Genomic DNA, 22,375 nt, shown 5'->3' with positions numbered 1-22,375 from the left:
AAAGGGGAATTTTAAGAGTCCCCCTTAAAATTTCTTGCAGAGCTGGTTTGGAGGTCACATATTCTTTCAGTTCCTGCCTGTCTTGGAAGCTCTTTATCTCTCCTTCTATTCTGAATGAGAGTCTTGCTGGATAAAGTATTCTTGGTTGCATGTTCTTTTCATTTAGGACCCTGAATATATCCTGCCAGCCCTTTCTGGCCTGCCAGGTCTCTGTGGAGAGGTCTGCTCTTACCCTAATACTCCTCTCCATAAAAGTCAGGGATTTCTTGTCTCTTGCTCCTTTAAGGATCTTCTCTTTATCTTTGGAATTTGGAAGCTTCTCTATTAAATGTCGAGGTGTTGAACGGTTTTTATTGATTTTAGGGGGGGATCTCTCTATTTCCTGGATCTGAATGTCTGTTTCCCTTCCCAGATTAGGAAACTTTTCAGCTAGGATTTGTTCAAATACATATTCTGGCCCTCTGTCCCTTTCTGCGCCCTCGGGAACCCCAATTAAACGTAGGTTTTTCTTCCTCAGGCTGTCGTTTATGTCCCTTAATCTATCTTCATGGTCTTTTAATTGTTTGTGTCTTTTTTACCCAGTTTCCCTCTTTGCCATCAACTTGTCTTCTATGTCACTCACTCGTTCTTCCACCTCGTTAACCCTCATCATTAGGACTTCTAGTTTGGATTGCATCTCATTCAATTGATTTTTAATTTCTGCCTGATTGGATCTAAATTCTGCAGTCATGAAGTCCCTTGAGTCCTTTATGCTTTTTTCTAGAGCCACCAGTAGCTGTATAATAGTGCTTCTGAATTGACTTTCTGACATTGAATTGTAATCCAGATTTTGTAACTCTGTGGGAGAGAGGACTGTTTCTTTCTTTTGAGGTGAGGTTTTCCTTCTAGTCATTTTGCTCAGTGCAGAGTGGCCAAAAACAAGTTGTGTTGGGAAAAGGAGAAAAAGAGAGAGAAAGAAGGAAAGAAAAGAGAAAAAGAAAAAAGGAAGAAAAAAAGAAAAAATAAGAAAAAGAGGAAGAAAAAGAGAAAGAAAAAGAAAGAAAGGAAAAAAAAGGTGGGGGAAGCAAACAGAAATCAAAAAGAAAGAAAAAAACGGAAAGAAAAAACCACGGGGGAGTATCTTCTGATTATGTATACTTTAAGTTCCTTGACTTCCCCTGGAACTTGTTCGTCTAGCTGGTCTTCTGGGGGAGGTGCCTGTTGTGCTGATTTTCAGGTGTTAGCACTTGGGGGAGTTGCTCTGCCCCCTGCCAGGTGCAGGGCTCAGTGGGGTTTGTTTACCCCGTGAGGCCCCAGGAGGAACAACTGCAGTGGCGGCGGCCAGCTCTGGAGCCCTGGAGTCAGCTCCCGCAGTAACTCCGGAGCTCTCTGTCTGCAGGGCCTGGAGGCTCCGGGGTGGGGCCGCTGATCTGCTCAGCTCGGGGAAGGAGCGTCCTTGCTGTCCTGTGCCTTCCCGGCCTCTGCCTGTCCTGGGGGGAGGCCGGATCTTGGGCTGTGTCCCGGCGCCCAGTGCTCCCGGGGCCTGCGCTGTTGGATTTGCGCTCCGGCCGTACAGCCCCCTTTGTGGAGCCGCCACCGGAGCCCCTCCGAGCTGCATCCAGGTCCAGCTGTGCGGGCGCTGCAGCCCTTCAGGCAGCCCTTCAGGGAGTTAGGCGCACTCTCCCCGGGGCGCAGTTCCCCTGTTACTGTCCCAGGGAGCCTGAGGGCATCCCCGCCCTTCTGGGGTTCTGCTCCAACTCCCTGGGAGGCCTTTCTGCCCGGGAAGATTGGTGAAACTCCTGCTTCTCCGGGACGGAGCTCTCCTGTCCTGGGGACGCTCGCCCCGGCCTTAGCCCGGCTCCTTGCGCGGCCCTTCCCCCTTGGAGAGGCAAAGTTTATTGAGTGATAGTACAGAATGGCCAAAGAGGGAAGGGACTCGAGAGGGTTGCCTCATATTGAATTATTAAAATAAATTCAATCACTCTAGTTAATTATTAGCATATTATGTCCCAGTTGTGGAAATAACAGTTCTACTGTTTTCCTATTTACCAGTGGAGGGTAAAGATTACAGTGACTTGTTATATTTTATAGCTAGAGTGAATCTTTGAAGTAGAAATACTATCACTCAAATAATACGGAGGCATAAGTAATTGCCTTTCAGACACTAAATAATTGCTGTCTTTTAAATTCCTCCATTACTCTCTCTGTATCTCTCCTGTGGTACTGGGGGCATATTCCCTTGCATTGTTAGTGTCAACATACATTCCTTTTCCTGTTTGTGGTAGCAGGGGTGGGAAGGCTTCATTGTTGTGTGACCTGACTGCTTAGTAGGGTCCCTTGCACACCATGGGATGCTTCCGAAGATGAGCTCAGTGGGTCTCCCTGACTAATCTGACTTGCCTTTATGGCTTTGTCCCCTTCCACAGGCAGAGCCTCTGCTCAGGGAACATGGGAGTGAGCCAGCATCAAACCAGAGTTACTTCACACCCAGCAGCCTTCGATGAGACAAAATCACTATAGGTGTTTTTATAAAAGAAACTCAGGCTAGGGCATAAATGATCTGACATGTAAAGTTTAGTCAGTAAATATTATATTGAAATAAATCTTCATTCATGTTCTCAAACCTTGTTCCAAATAGTCTTCCCTTGTTGAGGGATACAGATTGCTTCTGAAAACCACGTCTCTATGTAGGGTTGCAGATTGCTAAGCTTTGTTAAGGATGTAACTAGATGTGCTGTTATATTTAACAGAGATGGAAATAAGTGAAATAAGTATTGAAATAAGTATTGATGCGAAGACGCACCTGAAAAAGAACAAAATGGCAATTTGCCTCTTGTTGCTGTAGAAAATGAATTTTGCAGGGGAGAAATGTGGGACTTGGGCCTAAGATTATTTGGCATTTTCAGGGTGGACTCATTGTGTGAGGCTGGCCTGTCTTCTGTCTGTGGCCTGGCAGAGAGCAGCAAGTAGTTTGCAGTGGAGAAGTCAGAGGAACTTTGGGACGTGCTAATTCAGTGAGGAAAGTAGGGACGTGTGGCCTACTTTGGAACATGGCCTGTTTGTTTCCTGGCCAGAAAGGAAAGCAGGTTAGTGTGTTCTTCATTAGCTCATCAGCTCACATGTGTTAGAGGAGACCGTTCTGACCAAGGCCTTGAACTGGTGGGGCTGAGGAAGTAGCTGGGGCATCCTGGAGGCCAGTTTCCAGAAAATCCAGGGAGTCTGCTGGCCTCCAGAGAGGTGAGTGCCAAGATGAGATTGAAAGAGCTGAAAAGAAGCTTTCTGAAGAAACTGGGGACATTTAGGATCAGCAAGAAATTTAAAGATTAGTGAGAATGGTACAATTGCATTTGTACATTTTTAAAGAAATTTTCTTTGTAATAATTTTGCTTGTATTTATAGTTTACATCTTATTTCCTTAGCAAATTATTTCCCAACTAGTATCCTAGGTATTAAATCACTTGGTTCTGTAAAGATGCATTATGGTATAAAAGCACATTTTATGCTCAAATAATTTTAGGAAATGAATGTAGAAATTAAGTTTTCTGTTCTTTAAAGCTAGGACTACTCATAACTTTTAATATGCTTACTTGAACTGGGAATGTCCAGGCAAGTAATTTATTTGAGGAGAATCTCATGGAGAAACCTGACTTGCTTTTATTGCTGTATCCTTCTATCATAAGGCGGGACCTCCCCTCAGTAAACGTGGGGGCATGGGAGTCAGCCAATGTCCAATGTAAGGCCAGTAACTTCAGATGGAGTTGGGTTCCATAGATAAAAAATGAAGAATGTAGGAAGAGTTTCTCACTTATTTGGTTATTTAACACATTGTTAATGGCACACACCTATAAATCTCTTGAAGAAGTACACAGTACTGTCTATGGAGTGCTTTGAATGGAAAGCTTTATTTTTTGTCTGTTTTCTTTTCAGTTGAAAGTTCACTTTATATCTCAGGCGAAATATATGTCATACAAAGGTACATTGTTTTCTGTCTACAACTTTGAGATTGCATACCTTGGAATTGAGTATATTCTGGATTTTAGAAAAGTATATTGTTGTATATTTTGAATTTTAAAAACTAGTGGGTTCTGACAGAGTACCCTGTAGTCAAAGGAATTCGTATTTCTGCATATTTACAAAGTAGAATTAACACTTTGAAAACTTCACTTTTGTTCGGGCCACATTTTGCCATCAAGTGTGTTTTATCTAGTTTGTGAAAAACTTTCAGTCTTCAGACCTTTCTGGATTATGGAACCCCAGGTAAAGGATCTAGACCTGTGCTCATAGCAGTTTAAATAGGCACCTCACTGACTTTCTCTCTCTAACTAGAGCTAAATTTATGGCCCACCTGTGAAGATGAATGAAAGTGTGAGATGTATATCTCTGTGCCCAATTTCCATTCTGACCTCATTTATTTTCCCACTTTCGTTTCATCATCTATTAATTATATGCTAATTAATATTGACTGGAATTTTTATTATCATTGCTAATCCTTTTGGGGAGGAACTTTTAGAGTATTTTTTAAAAAAGATTTATTTGACAGAGAAAGAGCGAGCAAGCAAGCACACATTGGTGGGGAGGGGCAGAGAGAGAGAGAGAGAAAGAGAGAGAGAAACTCAAGCAGACTCTGCTGAGCACAGAGCCCTACTTGGGGCTCAATCTCATGACCCTGAGATTAAGGCCTAAGCTGAAATCAAGAGTCGGACACTCAACCAACTGTGCCCCCCGGGTGCCCCTATTAGAGTATTAATAAAACAAATTTTGCAAAAGGTTATTTTTACCATCAAGCCACAGTATACCTGAATTGCAGTATTGAATTTGGAGGGGTATGTATATAAATGGAAAATAAACGTAAAAGCCCAAAGTCATACAGCTACAACATACCGCACAAACTTCATTGTGGGAAGCAGGTATCCGATTGTAATTCTTTTGAGGGTAGGAGATGGTGTTGTCTTCTTCCCGTGGTTTCTAGAATGGCACCGTATACTAAGAATTTATTGAGTGAATGCATGAATAATTGCTGGTGCTTTTAGTATACGTTGAGATCATGTATTTGCATATTTTACCATTTCATTCCTTTAAAGCATACGAATGTGAATTATATGCATATCTAACCTTCATTCACTGTTTGTTGCCTATTTGCTCTTATTTAAACATGAGATAAGAACTCACGAATGAACTTAAAGTGTTTAGAGATTGCATGTGTACACAGCACAGTTGAACCATTTTGGTCAACCTAAAGGAGATGGTGCTTTAAATCTCTGGTACTTTATTCTTTAAGCCTATAGGAGCTGAAATAATGAAAAGTGTCCCCTCCTCCCTCCATTAGTAATTTAAAAATAATAATGACACGGTTTCCTAGAATATAAGTTCCTTGAGAACTGGGATGTTTTATCAGTTTTATTCACTGATATATCAGCTTTGCCTGTCACATGATGGGCAATGAATAAATATTTGTTGAGTGAACGAACTGTCTTTTGGCTAAAACCCACTAACTGATACTCCCAGATGCCTCCTTGACAGTTTTAAACTGTCTTACCACACATGCTGATACATTGTAGGTTTCTTTTCTTTTTTTTTTTTTTTTTTTTTTTAAGATTTTAAAAATTATTTGACAAGCAGAGAGAGCTAAAGAGAGAACACAAGCAGGAGAAGTGACAGGCAGAGGGAGAGGAAGAAACAGGCTTCTTGAAGAGCAGGGTGCCTGATATGGGGCTCTATCCCCGGACCCTGGGATCATGACCTGAGCCTAAGGCAAATGCTTAACTGACTGAGCCACCTAGGTGCCCCCCAGGTCTCTTCATAATAATCTTTAATGATGTCTGATTCCTGACTTAATGGGCAGTAGTTTCCCTTTCCAAAACTTTGTGTTTCTTTTTCCTTTGGAAGCTAAAAGCATAAGTGGTCTTACAGATGACATCATTTTGGGAGTTTGTTTTTTTTTTTTTTTTTTTTTGTACTTATCCTTTTATTTTGAAACAATTGCAGATTCATGGGAAGTTGCAAAAAAATAACATAGAGGTCCCATGTCACCTTCACCAGCAATGGTACTCATTTCCCCCAGCAGTAACATTTTATACAACTATATAGTATGTGTTTTCCTTTTATCAAATCATTTTTGATGAACTCTTTCTAGCTGCCCTCGTCTTTCCATGCTCTCTTTCTTTACATCTTTTGTTTTATTGTAAACCTGACAAGGAAAGAATCAAGCTTCATTAAATTTGTCCCTTTAACGTTTACCATTGCTGAGTGGGTTTGAATCTCTGAGGTATTGCCCTCTAAATAAATGAGCTACTTCCGAATGGTGAATGGTAAGGTGTTAGGCTCTGAGATCCATTACTTGGCATTTCCATATCATTGTCTACAGGGCAGAAGTCATCATCGGCCTTTCAAAGATGCCTGACCCCTGCTATGGGCCCTGGGGATGCTTGCTTTCCCCGCCTGGCAGGGGACCTTCCTACCTCCCCAGGTCTCCCTGCTGACTGGATGATCCTCCTCATCCACCTCCCATTCCCCCATCTGCCCTATCCTCAGATCTGCCCATTACCCAGGCCACATTGGGATCCCAGGATTCTCCCGGGGCTGATGATGCTGCGCTTCTCAGTGGACCACTCTCCACCACCTTCTCTCACCTCCTTAATCCAACTCTTCTCACAGCCTCCTGACTGCCCATCTGTGGGAGCCCTACGTCGGAGGTCTGAGCCGCCTCTCGCCCTGGTCTATGCCTCTTCTCCTGCCCGTTCAGGAACCTTGTACTCTCATTGTTTCTTCTCCTCTCTACATCTCCAGCCTGTATCCCAGGGTTCATTGCCATCAGCATTTCTTAAGCTCGCGTGTGCATTTTTCCAGCCTCAAGACTTTTCCCTCCCTGCTTTTTCCCTCTGCAGCTACCACCCTTCCTCTGTGGACCTCTCTGGCACACTTCTGGAAACTGTGGTGTCCTGTGTACTCATTGTCTCTGCGTCTCACCTACTGCCTTGCCCCAGCTCTCTCCAGTGGTGCCTCTGCCCAGTGTCTCTGGCAGTTGCTTGGGTTACTGATGTTCGTCACTGGTGCACTAACTCCAGCCTCCTGTGTTTTTTTCCTAAGCCACTCCTTTCTTCCCCTTATCCAGTGTCTACACTGCAGCCAAAAGTCTTTCAAAAACACAAATTTGACCTGTGACATCTTTGCTTAAAACTCCCCAGTGGCTTACCATGAGGCAGAGACTGAGGGTGGAGACCAGTGTCCCTGCTTGGCTCCGCCTGCCTCTCCTGCCTGGTGGAGCCCTGCTTTCCTGCCCTTGGCTCTTTCACCACTTGCCAAGGGCCCTCTTCTTTTCTGCCCTTCACACATGGGTTTCTTCCACATGGGGTGCTTCTTTCTCCCTGCAGCCGGTCCCTTGTCTCCTTAATGCCTGTTTGCTTTGCAAATTTCACACCTATGGCAGTTCCTCTGCTAAGCCTTTCTAGGTTATGGTTCTCATACCCACCTGCACTGCCTTTCCTTCTCAGAACTCATGATAGTTGCTAACTCTCTTTAATATTGTGCTTACATAGGTAGTGTCAGCCTATGAAGCTTTAGGGGCCAGGACCCTATCTGTTCACTAGCTTCTGTCCCTAATGCCTGATGCAGTGCTTGTCCACAGTACTTTTCATTGTTGGAAAAATGAGAAAATGCCATCCTTCCACATACTTCTTTTTCTATGAAAACAAAACTAGTACAGCTTCATGAAGCATAAAAAATCCAAGTATAGCACAATACCTGTTAGCTGAAGGTATAATGTAAAGTAAGGTTTAAAGAAATTGAACATTCTGATAGAGACTTTTGGCATATATGCCCTGACTAAATCTTGACTTTTTAAAGTATTGTCTGAGGACATTTTTATTTTATACAAGGTGGTCGCCCCTGGTGTGAGAAAGCTCCAAGCCTTCCACCTGTGCCAGAAACTATACTATACAACCTCCTTCAATTCACATCTTAACTCCTCAAAATTTTCTTTTTGTCCCATATCCCTTTCTTATACCGAAACAGGAAGAAGAGAATAGACTTTGTTGTTTGAGCCTTCATCACATCCTGCTGTAGTCTTTCACATAAGCCTTTTTAAAATGATCATTCTAGTGTTCATCTATTCCTTCTGGACATGTTTATTGAGTGTCTGCTGTGGGGTGGGCACTCTGAGGAGATACACACATGTAAATATGGCAGTGCCCAACCCCCTTCCAGCAGATAGCTCTCTGTGTCCATTCATTGGTTAATTTACACAATGGTAGTATTAGGAACCTAAATAGATTTCTTTGTAGAGGGGCTTTTAGCTTCATTTAGATTATCCATAGAGCTATATAAAGTGGTAACTGTCTTCAGTAAATATCAATAATAATTTTTAAAGTAGAGTAAGTTGACTAAAGTGCTTCCTTGACTACGTTTTCAGTTTATTTCTAAGCGAATATATGATGTTATGTGATTAGGCCTAATTAGTCTCAGAGAGGAAGCCTTAAACCAGATAGGGTCATTATACTGAGTTTCCAAGCTCTGCAGCTCTTTCAGGTTGGAAAATAAAAGGATGTGCAATTCATTATCATGGTTTTTTGTTAGGATATCAGTTCAGCTTTAATACTGGCTGACACCATGGATTATCATCTATTTCTTGACACTTGACTCCCTTATTCCTATCATCCATTATTATATGTACTTAAAAGTCATTGGGGTGCCTGGGAGGCTCAGTCAATTCAATGTCTGCCTCAGCTCAGGTCATGATCTCAGGGTGCTGCAGTCGAGTCCCACATTGGGCTCCCTGCTCAGCAGGGAGCGTGCTTCTTCCTCTGCCCCTCTCCCTGCTTGACACCCACAAGCTCATCCTCTCTCTCTCTCTCATAAAGAAATAAAGTCTTTAAAAAAAAGTCAACAGAGCACTTGAACAGGCTTTCACTGGTAACAAAGGAACAGAGAAGCATTCACTTTTTCTAAGGTTTTAAACAGATTCTTAAAGATCAATGCCAGTATCTCAGTTCCCTACAAGAACTGTGTTTTTCATGTATAAACCCTAATTTGACAATCACCGTGATTAAATTCTGTTACTTTTTCGTTTGATGTCGTTTTTAATTTTCCCACTTCATAAGCACACAGTGCAGTGACTTATGAAACAACTTACTTATGTTCTTTTGTTTTTCAAGTCACTGCCCAAAAGTATGGTGTCTCGGCTTTGTGAATCCAAAAAGGTGTGCGCTGCAGCTGATATGCAACTTCAGGTATGTATGTACCTTTGTTCTGAAGTTTTCAGAGTAATTATTCAAAATAAATATATAACTTTAAATTCTTGCCAGTGCTGCACATTTATTATAATAATTATGCTTCTAAGATCTCTTTCATCTTAGTTCAAAGAACTTGACCAAAACCGACTTGTTCAGTCCTCACACTGTCCTTGTGAAGTGGATGTTAAATAGGGTTATTTCCCATTTTTAGTTGGGAAAATCAAAGCTTGGGAAAGTCACATGACTTCTAAACCATACATTTCAACAATCATGTTATATTTTATGTCATTTTGTATCTTTTTAAAATTGTGTAGTTTTGATGTGAAGTTTAAACAGTAATGACTGTTAGTTTTAGATAATATTCAAAGCCAATTTTCTGGGTTTCCAGATACAGACTAGAAAAATCTTACGAACCATCTGTATGTCAGGTCTACATGATACCAGATGTTTCAGTTACTTGTAATTACTGAGACTGTTTATGGAATACTTACTCTTCATCAGGTCTTGAGAATTCTATAAACACAGCCTAAATACCCGTCTTTCATCTCAGGCAATATTCACTTTATAATGATCCAGCTACCTATTTAAAAGTGTGGGCATTATTTAATTGCTTTATGGTTTTGTAAAATTCAGCCTTTATGAACTCTGTTTATGTTGTATCTTAAAATATATATTTGAAGAAAATGTATATTACAGAAAAAAACTGTGGATTTATATTTGATTTATATTAATATCTGTGCATATCAATATAATTTTTAAAGTATTTCTGAATTACTTGAAAAAAATTTGCTTTACCTAGCAAAAGTCTTTTGATTTGATGGTATCTATAGTGGAAGTCCTACCTTTTAAAAGCCTGAGTTGTGGCTTTCTTTTTGAATATTTGTTGCAAAAATTTTCTTTTAAAATGGAAAAACCTACCTTTCTTTCTTTCCACTCTCCAAAAGAATAACCACCACCACCCCCTCCGAGAGAGAGAGGAAGAGAAAGGAGAGGGAGGCAAATTCTTGCCCAAAGAGCTCCCCATGCCAGCTTTCCTGTTCTATAATAGCCCCCTTGTACAGTGCACACAAATAAGAGTGGAAAGGAAATGAATTGTTCCAGGTTTCTAAAAGGGTTCTTAAAATTGCAAATTTTTTTTCTCTTGTGCATTGTTTGAAAAATAGGCTTCTGTTTTTCTGTGGCTCTAAAGGTTGTTGTTCCCAGACAGGCATGACTCCCTGGGTGGGCAAATAGGCTCATTGCTTTAGAATTGTTTGGTTTATCAGCAAATAAGCACGAAACATGCACATTTCATTTATTTTTCTCTGTTTTTATCATTAAAGTCATTCCATGTTTATGCCTTTGAAGGGCATAACTCTAGGAATGAAACTTTTGAATTCTGGTCTGTTTACAGATTGGCAATTAAAAAAAAAAAAAAAAAAACCAACCCCAAAAATAAAACCCCTTTGTTAAAGTTAGAATTTAAGTTTCAATTCCTAATAACCTATTCTGTTAGAATATAGACAAGATGTGGATGAGTAATTTTGGCTTCTCTGATTACTTTATGCATTGTTACTCATTACAGAATAAAGAATTGAAAGAGCTGTATTTAGCTATATGTTTAGATTACCAGTTAGAGTAAAACTATATTTAGGAAATGTCTATATTTTTCTCGGGAAGGTTTAAACTTGACTTATAATTTAGAACCATAATTCTATATCTAGATGAAGCCAAAAGCTAGAGGTCATTTGAATTTTTTCTTTTATCCAAACTAATCCTCAATTCTTTTAAGTCAACAGCTGCACATTCTCTACAAATTCCATTTTTAAATCAGAAAGATACATATCAGAAACATAATTGCATATCAGAATTTTTTCTTTAAAATAAAGCAGTTTTCTACTTCCTTGCTTCAGGTGAACTCCAAACAATGTTAATATTCAAGCCACATGGTCCAGTGAAAAAGCACTTTGTCTTTACTTTAAATTTGCTATGTAAAATCTAGTTTTCAGAACTTTGTAAGCAGCAAATTTCATGTTCAAACTAATGTTTATTCTTCTATCATATTTTAATGGCCTCTTCCTCTACTCAGAGGTGAGTGGTCCTTCTCTCTTGGTCACCTCTGTAAGGCAGAGTTGCGGGAGCACAGCAGCTGCTTCCTTGGTATCTCCCGACACCAGGTGTAGGGGCTGGGTTGGCTCCCCTAACTGGGCAACAGCTGCACCAGATTCTTTGTAACATCTGTACCCCCGTCAGACACAAGATTGCTATTCCTTTCTTCATCTCACCCCGACTATTTAATGTTCTGTCCCTTCTCCTCGCAAAACTGGGATTTGGGCCATTTCTTTGCTCTCATTTTAGAGAGAGCAGGATTCTATGATGAAACCAAACAGGATTTATTAGATCCAGAGTGTCACAAGTTGTGACTTTATTTTTTCATTGACCCACCTACATATGTTAAATATATCTATAGATATCTATGGGTCAAATTCCAGTTTTATGGTCACAAATTTATATTTAATACAACATAAAGAATACCTTATAGGTGTTGAATACCTTATAGATAAGTTCCAGTTTTTAAAAATATCCTTAATGATGAAAAGATTGAGAGCTTTCCTTTTCATTATTAACGTGGTCTTAAAGGTGGTACAAAATACATCCCAAGCCATATACACTTCTTTTTGTGAATGTTTTCAATAGGGTTATGTATAATTATTACTTTGACACACTTCTAACACCTTTGGCCCACAATGTCTGAGGTGTAAGGATGGACTGACACAACTGAGTGAATGTTTTCATCTACCTAGGTCTTTTACGCCACTCTGGATCAAATCTACCATGGGAAACACCCCTTGAGGACATCAACCACAGACATTCTCAGGGAAACACAGGAGAAATTTTATGGCTTACCATACGTTCCAAATACTGTGAGTCTTGCGTTTTGATTCTGTTGTGTGCCATTGAATGGTCCAGCTAGTGTCTCTGTCAGAGTGAGTAGGTTGTGGTCACCTTCCCCCTTGCAGAATTTGAATTCTGTACATTTATGTCAAGGTTTCCTATGAGGCAAATGCTAGAAATTACCTAGCTCATTTAGTATATCCAACCATCCATTTATATGTGTTCGTTTACTTCCCGCTAGATTCCTGGGAAGGAAGGGGTGGAAAAGGTTATTGGAGTTAGTCTGAATTCTTTGTTATTTTCCTATAGTGAGAAAAATGATTTCCTATATTTTCCTATAGTGAGAAAAATGGCTAGCAATATAAGATGAATATGATTATCAGCCTCACATTATTTTCACTGCAAAAGAAATTGATATTTATTGAGTACCTTATTTGTATCAGGGATTATAATAGAATTTTTGCATATCTTATCTCATTTAGTATGGCCTATCAGCACAGAAAGCAGGAATATTGTTACCACTCAATGAGTACTAAGTGCCACACTCCATCTAGCTGCTTTCCAAGAGAATTTCACTCTCAAATTTCACTCTCAAACCACCCTGTGAATTAGATGATATTCTCATATGTGGGGCTCATATTGAGGTTCATATGCATGACATGTCTTCTCTAAGATCATGTAGGTTGTGTTAGGATTCATGAAACCATGCTGTTCCATTGCTCCAAGGTTCCCGAAGGGAAACTGGGTGTGATGGAGAGAGTGGTGGCTGGTGCAGTTAGCAATGCATCTAGCCCTTATGTGATTCAGGACTCTCAGGTGCAACTGGTAGAAACCCAACTCATACTGCTTAGGCTAAAAAGAGAATTTATTGAGTCTCATAACTGAAAGGTGCAAGGGTATATCTGGTTTCAGGTAAACTGGATCTAGTTAGTTCTTGTAGAATACTGTTCAAAATGTATTTCTCGAGTCTGTCTTTTTTAGGATGCACTTTGTTCTCAGGCAGTCTACCCTGACTGAGTGGTGTAGTGGCTGCTGGTAGGGCCTGGCTTGATCCTTCCTGCTTAGCCAGTCTGATAGGAAGAGAGTGCTCTGTAAACTATAAAATGCTGAATAAATGTTATGGTATTGGGTAGCAGTATTTCTGGTTAGAGGCTCATCAGTAAATGCTAATTGTCCAGTGGATCTTCAGGTCCCAATACTCAAACATACATGGGAATAGTTCACACTTACCAGACAAGTAAAATAACTGTGTATTTTATCTTCATAATACTTCTTATCAATAGTTTTTGTTGTCTTAGAAGCTTAATCATCTCCATATATATAATGCTAGTCATACTACATACCTATTTTTTGACTTTATATGTAATTTATTGTTCTATGCTATGCATTATTGCACTCTGGATTATCTATTTTAGTGAAAATTTGTGGTAATGAGAATAAATTATAATAACAATGGCCTAGTTTTAATAGCTTTTTCCAGTTTACAGAACACTACATGATTCATGTGCTGTTATGCTTGTGTGTTTTTGTGCTCATTTTAGTCTTTGCTTAGTTTTAAGAATGGATGGTACTTAAACTCCATGTAATTATAACATGGCTGGAAAGTGATAAAGTTCCAGAAAGGCTAATAGTAGGAGGGACTGAGAAGCTTTCCTATGCAGTAGAACTTGAACTTGGCCAAGCTGCTTGCTACCCCTCCCCTTTATCTTAAGTCGTATAATGATGTAGCTCTACTTCTCCTTAGAAGAGAACTCAAACTTCCCTACCATCCAGGATTCTTCTGTGCAATAAATAAATATACAAAGATGAGGTAACAGTAGCAACTAAAATCTGAATCAACTATCAGTAAATTATTTTAATTTAAAAGGAAGGATGATGTTACTAAGCCCATTATCCTTGTCCTACTTCCTTTTGAGAAAATATAAAGATTTATTTCTTCACTAGGATTATCTCCCTTGTTCATTGTCAAAAGCCATAGCCCTTTGAGTACATTATTTTAAATGGTCTTTATAAGAAACATAGCTACATTTAGAGCATTTAGAGAAGAAAGACTCTTTTCAGACTTGTCTTCTCCCCCACCCCCAAAAAAGAGTTTGTTTAGGTTTTCATAAATATTCTATTCTTCCTACTTAGAAACATCTGCATTTCCTCATTCAGTTCATCATTAAGCTTGTAACAAACATTTCCATAAAAATAAAGCATAAAATGAGGATGCTCATTAGAATTCTACAGTGCAACATTCATCAGGGCAATAAGACAAGGAAGAGAAAAGATGTAAGCATTACAAAGGAAGTCCCAAAACTGTCATTATTTGTAGATGATTGATTGTTTGCTGAGAAAATCCAAAGTATGTATAGGGAAATTCTTGAAATCAATGAGAAGTAAGCAATTTCTCTAGATAAACAATATATAAAAATTTATATGCCATCTCTGTTTATCATCAACAAATCAAAAGCAATTTTAAAGATACCACTGTGGAAATAAAAAGTATGAGGTACCTACTAAAAAATCTAAAATATGAACAAATATTGTTAAGATGTCTGTACTACCCAAAGTAATCTATGGATTTAATGCAATCCCTATCAAAATACTACCAGCATTTTTCACAGAGCTAGAGAAAAACAATCCTAAAATTTGTAGGGAGCCACAAAAGACCCCAAATAGCCAAAGCAATTGTGAAAAAGAAAGCAAAACCTGAGGTATCACAATTCTGGACTTCAAGTTATATTACAAAGCTGTAGTCATGAAGACAGTAAGGTACTGGCACAAAACAGACACAGATCAGTGAGACAGAATAGAAAACCCAGAATTGCATCCACAACTCTGGCCAACTCATCTTCAGCAAAGCAGAAAAGAGTATTCAATCGGAAAAAGACAGTCTCTTCAACAAATGGTGTTGGGAAAACTGGACAGCAACATGCAAAAGAATGTAACTGGACCACCTTCTTAGACCATACACAAAGATACATTCAAAACGTTTGAAAGACCTGATTATGAGACAAGGAACCATCAAAATCCTAGTGGAGAATACAGGCAGTAACCTCTTTGACCTTGGCCATAGCAATTCTTACTAGACGCATCTCTGGAGGCAAGGGAAACAAAAATAAACTATTGGGATTTCATCAAAATAAAAAGCTACTGCATGAAGGAAACAGTCAACAAAACTTTGGAAGGCAGCCTATGGAATGGAAGAAAATAATTGCAAATGACATATCTGATAAAAAGTTTAATATCCAAAATGTATAAAGAACTTATAAGACTGAACACCCAAAAAAATGAATAATCCAGTTTAAAAAATGGGCAGAAGACATCAATAGACATTTTGCAAAGAAGACATCCAGATGACAGACATGGAAAGGTTCTTAACATCACTCATCATCAGGGAAATTCAAATCAAAATTACAATGAGATATGACCTGCAAGGTGGTATCCCATTTAGTCAGAATGGCTAAAATGAACAACGCAGGAAACAACAGGTGTTGGTGAGGATGCAGAGAAAGGGGAACCCTCGTGCACTTTTGGTGGGAATATGCACTGGTACAGCCACTGTGGAAAACACTGTGGAGTTTCCTCAAAAAGGTAAATATAGAACTACCCCACAATCCAGCAGTTACACTACTAAGTATTTACCAAAAGGAAAGAAAAGTACTGATTTGAAGGGGTATATGCACCCCTGTGTTCATAGCAGCATTATCAACAATAGCATGGAAGGGGCAAATGTCCATCAACTGATAAATGGATAAAGAAGCATGGAATATATACACAATGGAATATTACTCAGCTGTCAAGAAGAATGAAATCTTGCCATTTGCAATGACATGCATAGAGCTGGAGAATATTATGCTAAGTGAAATAAATCAGAGAAAAATATCATATGATGTTACTCATATGTAGAATTTAAGAAACAATACAGTTGAATATGGGGGACGGGAAGAGGCAAACCAGGAAACAGACTCTTGGCTGTTTATCTCTTAGTTATCTGGAATAAACTGAAGATTACTGGAGGAGAGGTGGGTGGGGGGAATGGGTTAAATAGGTGATGGGGATTAAGAAGTGCACTTGGTTGCAATGAGCACTGGGTGTTGTATGGAAGTGTTGAATCTCTATGTTGTACACCTGAAACTAATATTACACTATATGTTAACTAACTGGAATTTAAATAAAAACTTGAAAAAAAATCTAAAATAAAAAGTATATTATCTTTATTTTCAAAATGCTAAGTAAATGAGGACCTGAACCAAATTTATAGATAAGATTTAATGCCAAAAACATTAATTTTTTTCTCTAATTAATGTATTATTTTCCAATTAATTTAATGTTATTCTATTGGTTTGTTTGTTTATTTGAGCGTATACTGTTTTATATGGAAGGGCAATGGCCTGATAATAGCCAGGGAAATTTTGAAGAATAGCAGCAAGTTGATAGGCTTCCTCACTTGGGATTAGTGTCCAAATAAAGCAGTGGGAACTGAGGCAGGGTAACACTGATGTGGAAGGGACAAGTAGAAGAGTAGAACAGAGCCAAGCGCCCAAATGCTACTTTAACACGTTTGGACTACTGAGCCTAAGCTGGTGGCCATATAGGTCTGTGGGCCAAGGAGGGACTAGTCTTTTTAGAAGATGGTGCTGTAAAGATTAATCATCCATATGGATAAGACGAAACTTCTATCTCGGTCTCATTCTGCACACAAATATAAAGTGAGTTGAAAACCCAAATGTGAGAAGTAAAGCTTTACATTTTTAGAAGATGATACAAAAGAATGTCTTTCTGATTGTCCCCCTCCCATTTTTTTTTACTTGCCCAGACTATCTTAAATCTTATTTACAGTATCAAAGGTGATAACCATAAGACTGATAAGTTGAACTGTATGAAAATTTGCATCTTCTGTGTATCAAAAGAAATGTAAAAAATGGTGAAAGGAAAACCACAGATTGAAAGTAGATATTTTCAACACCTATAACTAGGATATTTTCTTTTATTTAGTTAGTTATTTACTTTTATTATGGCAAAAAAAAAACATAAAACGTATCATGTTGGAAGAGAAGTATTTTTGAAGTACTTTGAGCGAAAAGCATAGATGTACAGGGAGCCATATAAAGTGACTTCCACATTCATCAGTAACTGATAATTCAGACCACCTTAGGATAGCATCTTAGTCTCACCAGTTTGACAAAAAAAAAAAAAGAAAAGAAAGAAAGAAAGAAAGAAAGAAAGAAAGAAAGAAAGAAAGAAAGAAAGAGAAAGAAAGAAGAAAAAGAAAGAAAGAAAAAAAAAAGACAATTGACAGTACTCAGTGACTCAGTGTTGACAAGGGTTTGGAGTCACAAGCACTCTTACCTGTGCTGGTAGGAGTGCACACTTGGTGTGGCCACTTTGGAAAACGGGCATTACTGTTAAAGCTGAAGATGGACATTCCCTATGACACCGCAGTACAGCTTATATATCCAACCTAGACAAAGTGTTGTTTCGTGAAGAATAGGAAGGTTTATAATGGCACTGTTTGTATGTGGAAAAAGAAGACTCTGGAAAGAACCCAAGTGACTGTCAGTGGAAAAATGGGTAAATAATTTGTGTCATATTCATTGACTAGAGTACTATTCAGTGGAAATTGAGGGACACAAATAATAAACAGGCACAGTGTCAAGTAAAAAAATGAGTTTCAGAAGAATTAAACTGTATACATTTATTAAAAAGTTCAAAATCATGCAAAACTAAGCAGTTCGTTATAGGTAAATACGTAAGCAGTAAACCTATAAGAAGTAAGGGAATAGTAAGCATAAAATTCAGATGGTCCTTACCTCTGGAGCAAGGAATGGGATCATAGGAGTTTTAGAAATGTCTTATTTCGGGATCCCTGGGTGGCGCAGCGGTTTGGCGCCTGCCTTTGGCCCAGGGCGCGATCCTGGAGACCCGGGATCGAGTCCCACGTCGGGCTCCCGGTGTATAGAGCCTGCTTCTCCCTCTGCCTGTGTCTCTGCCTCTCTCTCTCTCACTGTGTGCCTATCATAAATAAAAAAAAAAAAAAGAAATGTCTTATTTCTTAAACCGATTAGTGGGCATAACATTGATGTTTCATCATTCTCTCCACCTTAATAGTATATAAAAATGGTAGGAAATTAGTATGTAGAAAATATTTTTAACTGTTAAGAGGTTATTTTGACTGTAACATATGTGGTAAAGGATTGATTTAGGGAGACCAGTTGGGAAGTTATTCAGGCGCCAGATAGAGTTGGTGCCTTGGACTAGGAGAGTGGCCATGGAAAAGCTAATATTGAAGGGGGTAGGAGAACAGAAAATAGGCGGAATCCAGAAGGCAGGTGGTCGGCTAGACGTGGAGGTGGAGGTTATGAGAATGATTGCAGGTCTATCATGAATATCAACTGGGGAGGAGGACTTCAGAGCATCCTGCCATGCAAGCTGGAAGAGTGACAGTTTTCCTATAAACTTATCTCCAGAAAGTGTTTCTCTCAAATGAATCCTTTTATTCTCTCAAATGAAACCATGTGAAGAAGAGAAAATAAACAACCTACAGAGTATTCATAATATTGATAAAAGCCTGCACAAGTTACATGTATGTAATATGGTCTAAACTTTTAGATGGTGATTATATATATATCTATATTAATTTCTCTTCTAGTGCATTAATAGCTCGTCTTGGGAATAAAGTATCCCATCAGTTATGTTTGAGAATACTCATTTAAATGATGTTAAATGGGCTTCTCAGGATCTGAAATGTCTCCAAATGAACATTGAGTCTCTCGTGCTGTGTTCCCAAGCTTGTTGACCATGAAAGTCTTCCTGATTCATTTCTAGGCATTAGCCTCATGTAGGTCATATTTTAGCAAACTCCACACTTATGTTATGCAACTGTTTAACAAGGGCAGCTCCATTAATATTCTGTAATAAATAATGGGTGCTTATTTTTCAAGTGAATAAATAGCCTTATTATGTCAGCAATTTGTTAATATTTATGAGAGAGCTAAAAGTACTCTGTATGATATATGAACGAACAGATTTAATTTGTAATTGTCTTGCTATTCTAACAGTAGTTTGTTAGGAACCCAAAAAGCTCTTGCTCCGTTGTAGAGGGCAACTTTACAGCATATACCAATAGGCTTGTCTTCTTCTATTATCACTTTTATTCTATTCGGAGCATAATGTTTTGTTTTTATATTAATGACCATCTCTTCTCAGAATATTTTGTTTCTAAATGATTGTGTATTTGCCCCATTATTAATTCAGAGAGTTAGAAAATGCTGAATTTTTCATTTTTATAGTATTTCAGGTTTATATTTTACACTGTCACTTGCTCTCTGGAGCAGTTGACAGTCATGTCTGGGAGAGTATGGGGCGAAACCTTTCTCTAGCCTTATGACCCTTCAGTTCTATCCTTGTGAATATTTTTCAAATTCAAAGCATGAACAACTGGCTCTGCTGATAGACTGCAGTTTTCCAAGATTTGCTAGTGACTCATTTGTATCTCACCGTTTGGATTAACTTGTAGATTTGTGGTTTGGTAAAGTTGCATCTTACATGCAGCTATCCCAGGAGTAACAGTATTCTCTGAATAAATGTTGTTGCCAGTCAGACCTTCTTGGTCCTTTTTACCCACTTCAGGTTGAAAACAGTGATGTGGGGGCGCCTGGGTGGCTCAGTTGATTAAGCATCTGACTCTTGGTTTTGGCTCAGGTCATGATCTCATAGGTCCCGGGATTGCGCCCGTCATCTGGCTCCCCAATAAGTCAGCTTGAAGAGTCTCTCCCTTTGCCTCTCTCCCACTCATGTGCAAGTGCGTTCGCTCACTCTCTCTCTCAAATAAATAAATCTTAAAAAAAAAGGAAAAAAGAAACCAGTGATGTGTACAGAACAAGAAAGTCCCAAGCACCTGTCTTTGTTTCATGAAAATATAATAATATATCTGAGAAGAGTGTCTTTCTTGTCCATTTTAACTTAAAATTTATTGTCTTGATTGAAGCTAAAATAAAAGAATTATTTTAGGAAAGCTCTTACTGGGATTGAACGACATGTTCATATCTGGACATTATTCCTGTTAGAACAAGCACCAATAATGCAAAAAGAAGGCATGTTTCTTGTAAATATTATTCCTTCCAGATTTAAAAGCTCCAATTTTTTAAATCCAGTGACAAACATATTATGGCAGTTCAGTGTTACACTAAGTAAAAGTGGCACACCAGTTGTAGTTTACTTGAGCTGGGGAGATGGGAATTTGTATGATCTGTACACATTGCTTGCCTGTACATCTCATTGTGACCTGCAGGCTTCTTGGGGAACATACCTGATTGGCTTCCACCTGCTCAAGGCACATCATTTCAAAAAGGCTTCTGCCACGGGAGACTGATTTCTATTGAGACTTATTTCTATGATGTCTAATCACATGGAAGAGATATATATAATTCACATTCAGTGTAATTATCTATAGTATTTCTCCATATTAGAACAGCTGAAAGTTGTGCTAGTCAGACATATCAAAAAGCAAGCACCCTTTTGTTATTTGGTATAAATAAAACCATTTCCAAATTCTAATTTATATATTTGTACATTCATTCAATTATATTACTTATATTATTATAAGTAACACTTGTAAATTATTTTTAACAGTTGATATATTTAAAATATGTTATTCTTATTAAGTACCTGCTATATGCCATACACTAGGAAATGGGGATATAATATAGCATGGATGAAACAGACCAAAATTCTTCCCTCATGAAGCCTGTATTAGCAATGGCTTGTTGGAGGGTATGCATACATAATTATTATTATGTCTGGCTAGCTGCCAAACATTTCATTATTAAGCAAAATATTCTTTGAGCCCTTCAGATTGCTTTGTGAGCAGATGGACTGAATATAAAAGATTGAGACCTTTCAAAGCATAAAACAGCTAATACAAATGATATTTTGAGACCCTGTTTTTTATTTTCAAAGGGGGGTGCTTTTTACCTGAAATATTCATAAGAAAAAGAGAGACCTTTGGTTTTTCATTGGGTTCCTACATTCTTCCTCATTCTTGCTGATGTGGTGACTCGGCATCAGTAAGAATTTGTGTGGATGTAGCCCTGCTCAGACACCTGGAGGCTAAGCAAAGATTAACGGGTGGCTAGGAGGAACAGAGGAGCAGTTTAGGGGCTCGGGTGGGCCATCAGACAGATCTGGGTATGTGGTGTTTGATAGGTTGGGAGAGGAGAGAAGAGAAGGAGGAATGAGGAATGATGTGAAGGAGGCCATCTGAGGGGCTGGGGGACCAGGATGACATTCAGTGGAATATGGACTACAGGAGGGGTCACTGCTTAATTGCATGAGGGATGCAAAGATGTTGAGTACAGTTTGAAGTGACAGTGGAATATCCAAGTAGAGATGCCTCTGAGCAGCAGTTGGATCAATGGGCCTGAAGCCCAGAAAACAGATCAAGGTGGGAGCTATATAGATTTGAAAGACCTTCACCTCAGAGAGATAGAGAGAGAGAGAGAGAACTATAAGCTATGGTCACAGACAGCACTGAGCCAAGAGAATTTACTAAGAAGGGAAATTTAGAAGATGACTCAGGGGAATATTTAAGCAGTGGACACACAGTGGATCAGCCAGTGTGGTTGGAGAGGATCTAATAGGAACAGTTTTTTTTTCCAAGTACCAGCAAAACCCAAAGTTTTAAAATACTGTTTTCTGTTTCTGCTACTACAATTACAACAATATAATGCCCTGCTCTTTTCTGTTATTTCAGGGTTACCTTGACTGTATAGTAGCTTGGAACATTGTTTATAGAACATTTATTTTGGATGTGTGTTCTGAGTTCCAAATAACAGACTAATAAATGAACTTTCAGCATAAGATTTATGTGTAATTTGAGGGCTTCCCATCTTGAAATTGCTCAATTTTTAGAGCTGTTTCTTAAGCTGACATTGGTGTGTCATGATAATACGTGCAAAGGAAAGTAACCTCTAATTTGCCAGTCGGGAAATAGGAGTGCAACCAGTGGTAAACCCAGTTGTTTATATAGTGTGCTCATCCCAGATTAACTTTCAAACAGACCTCTTAACCATGTGGAAGGCTGTAAATAGGGAGATGAAATCAATGTAATGGAAGAGTGCAGAGAGCTTTTGAAAGAGCTTTTACCAAATTTATTTTACTGTATAGAGTTTTGTATTATTTTCCTTTAAGTCTCGAAAAAAACCAAAAACACTCATTATGAGAACATGGCCTTGCTATACATGGCTTGGATGTGAAAATTTTGATTTATTGCTCTTAGGGTTTATTTTCTTTCCTCCTTGATAAGCCAA

At 38.8% G+C, this 22,375-nt stretch overlaps 1 protein-coding gene across 6 annotated transcripts in view; it reads left to right on the top strand.

The window, feature by feature from the left end:
• MIPEP (mitochondrial intermediate peptidase) overlaps window positions 1-22,375 on the top strand; it is a 186,782-nt gene that overhangs the window by 92,425 nt on the left and 71,982 nt on the right. For all 6 annotated transcript variants that reach the window (XM_055317274.1, XM_055317279.1, XM_055317277.1 and 3 more), the window contains 2 exons: window positions 9,129-9,203; window positions 11,990-12,109. In XM_055317274.1, coding sequence (XP_055173249.1) covers window positions 9,129-9,203; window positions 11,990-12,109 — 195 coding nt within the window. The remainder of the gene's footprint in view (window positions 1-9,128; window positions 9,204-11,989; window positions 12,110-22,375) is intronic.

This window comes from Nyctereutes procyonoides, unplaced genomic scaffold (genome assembly GCF_905146905.1).
Source record: "Nyctereutes procyonoides isolate TBG_1078 unplaced genomic scaffold, NYPRO_anot_genome, whole genome shotgun sequence".
NCBI lineage: Eukaryota > Metazoa > Chordata > Mammalia > Carnivora > Canidae > Nyctereutes > Nyctereutes procyonoides.
The sequence above is the reverse complement of the archived record's forward strand: the minus strand, read 5'-3'. Positions and strand labels throughout refer to the sequence as shown.